Below are 3770 nucleotides of genomic sequence, written 5' to 3' on the forward strand. Positions count from 1 at the left end.
AATCAAACTGAACAGGAACATGTTAAGGACAGATGAACATAACATGACAAAGTTTAGGCAGATAAAACAGGAACAGAAGGGAAACTAAACCATAAAATTAACCGCTGTAACAATATAAACATCTAAATAATATGAAGCCATTTAATGACTTATAAACAATAAGTTATAGTAAATAAGTTAGTATAATTAAAGATATTGGATTAATTGAAGTCATGCTAAGAGATTTTGAAAGCAGAGAAATTTAAATAAATAAAGCCAGGTCATTGTATGTGTGTTTATGTAAAGCACAAAATGACTCTGCTAGGTTTTAAAAGACACACCTATGTTGTATACTATTGTTCAAGCTTTTTTACTTCTGTCATATCAGAATGATCAATGTTGGTCACTTATTGTCTGTGATGTGGTAAATGGGTGGAACTGGATATGCAAAACTAGGAAAAAGGTTTGACTTTTAAAGAACTTGAAACCCGCCAAGCACATTTGTTGGGGAAGAGCAGAGCTGAAAAATGCATCTTAAATAACAGCAACATGATGGAAGTCAATGAAGAACAACGGTAAAGAACCAGTGCATCTTTATTAGCTTGATGTGTTTAATTGTTCTCTTCTGTTTTAATTTGTGCATTGAAATTGTGAAGGCATAAATTACTGTTAGTTGTAATCCGATTGTAGGGAATGTACTGTTAATGATTCAATGTGTAAAATAAGAAATCTTTTCAGAAGTGCCATTTGAATTTAGATGAGAACAATTAGTTGGTAAGACTTTGCTGTAAGTTTTCATTAGTTAACATGAACTAATAATGAACTGCACTTTTATAGCATTTATCAATATTTGTTAATGTTAGTTTCAACATTTACTATTATATTGTTAAAATCAAAAGTTGTATGTGTTAACATTAGTTAATACATTGTGAAATAACATGAACAATGAACAGCTGTATTTTTATTAACTAACGCTAACCAAGATTAACAAATACAGTAACAAATGTATTGCTTATTGTTAGTTAATACACTGTAAAAAAAAACGTAGGCCTATTGTTGGTTTAACTTAAAATGGTAATTTACCTGTTTGCCTTAAAATGTTTAGTTCATTGAAATTAAAATGTTTAGTTAATACAACAAAGGAGATTGGTTTAATAAATAGAAACTTAAAATATTGTGTTATCTGAACTACATTAATTGTCTAAGTTGATTTGACAAAAATTTTTTTTTTGTGATAACAAATCATGAAAATAAATACAATACCTAATGTTAACAAATGAAAACGTATTGTAATGTGTTACCAACTATTTTTTATCCAGCTTTTACTGTTTTTTTAATGCTTTTACTGGACCTAAATTGTTAAGGAATACCTTGTACAGTACTGCTGTATGTATTAATGATAACAGATGTTTATTTATCTGAATGCATCGTTACATCGACATGCCAAAAGACTCGTTTTCTCTTTTAGTCAAGTGAAATCAGGTGGCAGAAGCAGATATCATCGTTCATATGTTATATTCACCATTTTGCTGGTCCTGTCGCTGTGTTTCTACATCAACATCTATAACAACTCAGAAACCTGGACGGCAACCGTTGGACTATTTTTTCCAGAGACGTTTCACAATAAGACGACCAACGTTTCTCTGACTACGGTATCGAGAGAAATCGTTTCCCTGAATACGGTATCGAGAGGAATCGTTTCTCTTACTACGGTATCGAGAGGTGTTCCTGCTAAACCCTGGAAGCCTCCAGAGCCATATTATGTGGCTTACCCATACAATTATAGTTTTGTTATAAATGAGCCAGAGAAGTGCCAGAAGGAAAACACTTTCGTGGTGTTAATAATACCAGTATCTCCAGGAAACATGGCCGCTCGGGACGCTATCCGTTCAACGTGGGCTACGGAGAGGTCAGTCGCGGACAAGATAGTAAGTGTACTGTTTCTGATAGGTTTGCCAACTTCACAAGACAGTGAAAAGATTCAAGAGGATTTGTTGCAGGAAAGCGAGAAGCATCATGACCTTTTACAAAGTGATTTCTGGGATAGTTACTACAATCTTACCATTAAGACAGTGGTAATGCTAGAATGGATTTCTGCTTATTGCCATAAGGCGTCCTACGCAATGAAGGTCGACTCTGATGTATTTCTCAATGTGAAAAACTTAGTGAATATGCTTTTGCTGGCACCAAAGCAGAACTATATGACTGGACTTGTGGCCAGGACTGCAATGGTTTTGAGAAACCCCCATTCTAAATGGTATCTCCCAAAAACGGTTTATTCCCCGGCTCACTATCCACCCTACGCTCTGGGTTTAGGATATGTGTTTTCTCTGGATTTGGCAGGGAAAATTTTTGAAGCAGCACAACTTGTCAAACCGGTTTATATAGAGGATGTGTATATAGGCCTGTGCATGAATCATTTACGAATCGCTTTGACCGATCCACCTGATGGAAGCCTATTCAATGTTTTCCCAGTGGATTATAACCGCTGTCGCTATTCGAAACTCATCGCCACAACGACACGAAGCTTGAAAGACCAGGTCTACTTTTGGAAGGACTTACAGACACCTGGTCCGTATTGCTAACAACTAAAAAGCTGAATTTGTGTACTGGTCACATGACTTAGTCAAACCAAAAAGTATTCAGACACCAGATATATATATATATTTTTTATTTTTTTTACCAGTGTGTGCTGGACACTATAGTTAATTTATGTAAGTGAGGATAGCAAAATAAAGCAAACTGTGACATATACCACCCCAAAGTTCTTCATACCAGTAAACTTTATACAAATTTGGGACCAAAAATTACTCTGACACTTTGTCCTAACCATGTTTGTTGAATTGTTTTTCTTTACTTGCTAATGTGACCTTTTTACACCACAGACTGAACAAAGTTAAGCATTGCTTGGTAATTTGTTGAACTAAATTGGTGTTATCTAATTGTGTAGTTAAATTTAACAGCTGACAGATATTCAACATAATTCATCTGTGAGACAGTCTAACAGAACAGTCTATCAACTGACAGTTGCCATATTTTATTACCATTTTCTAAACGGGAATAAAGTGTGATATTGTGAGAAATGCTGAATGTGTATTTTTGTTTGACTGTACATGTGATCAACAAAGCTTGCTGGTCATTTGTCATGAATGAAACACCAAAAACACAAAACCTGGGTTCAGATCTAAGATGAGGAACAGCCAAATAAACAATTTAAAACCAAGATTAATTCAATAGGATTAAAAACAACTAAAAAGGAAAGTAAATAAGTTGAACTAGTCATTAACATTAGTTACTTTTTTCAGTATTTTGTTGTTGTTGGTGTGCTGTTACATGTATTTGTTTATAATAACTTTTTATGGATGTGATAGGACTAAATGTCCGTTTTAGTAAAACATTTTGTCAATATTTTGGGATAAATGATAGCTCATCATTTCAGGAATCTTATTTCAGAATCAAGGGCCTGGTCTGCGTTTCTCAAAAGCATTGTGATGTCGATCGTATAGAGACCATTGTTGGCCAATGATGCATTTGAGAAACGCCGCACAGGTCAGCTAAAAAAATAAAAAATCAAAATCTGTATGCAAAGAAGAGGCCATGGGCTAAGATATTTGTTTAACAAAATGTATTGCTATGATTTTGAAAGAGAGTTAATAAAGCTTTCAATGGCTGCACTCTGTTTTAGTTTATATTGAGTTCATTTTGTTGTAACGTCGATAATGCATGTAAATAAGTAAATAAATGCCACAGAAACTAAAACGTTTTTAAAAGGGACTCTTCATTGCTGTTTA

The 3770-nt window shown here is 34.1% G+C and overlaps 1 protein-coding gene across 1 annotated transcript; it reads left to right on the plus strand.

Moving 5' to 3' along the window:
- Positions 1-488: 488 nt before the first annotated feature.
- Positions 489-3555, plus strand: LOC143710850 (beta-1,3-galactosyltransferase 2). The gene is made up of 2 exons (XM_077202088.1): positions 489-554; positions 1448-3555. Exons 1-2 carry the CDS (start codon positions 529-531, stop codon positions 2562-2564), a joined length of 1143 nt encoding a protein of 380 aa, XP_077058203.1. The 5' UTR covers positions 489-528; the 3' UTR covers positions 2565-3555.
- The last annotated feature ends 215 nt before the right edge of the window (positions 3556-3770 follow it).

This window comes from Siphateles boraxobius, unplaced genomic scaffold (genome assembly GCF_051911475.1).
Source record: "Siphateles boraxobius isolate OS27281-9 unplaced genomic scaffold, OSU_SipBor_1 48, whole genome shotgun sequence".
NCBI classification, from domain to species: Eukaryota; Metazoa; Chordata; class Actinopteri; order Cypriniformes; family Leuciscidae; genus Siphateles; species Siphateles boraxobius.

What these genes read in the sequence shown, in the direction of transcription:
- LOC143710850 (XM_077202088.1), top strand. Translation starts at nt 529, where the DNA reads ATGATGGAAGTCAATGAAGAACAACG. An exon ending in GAAGTCAATGAAGAACAACG is followed by an intron (nt 555 to 1,447) that starts GTAAAGAACCAG and finishes TTTCTCTTTTAG; the next exon opens with TCAAGTGAAATCAGGTGGCA.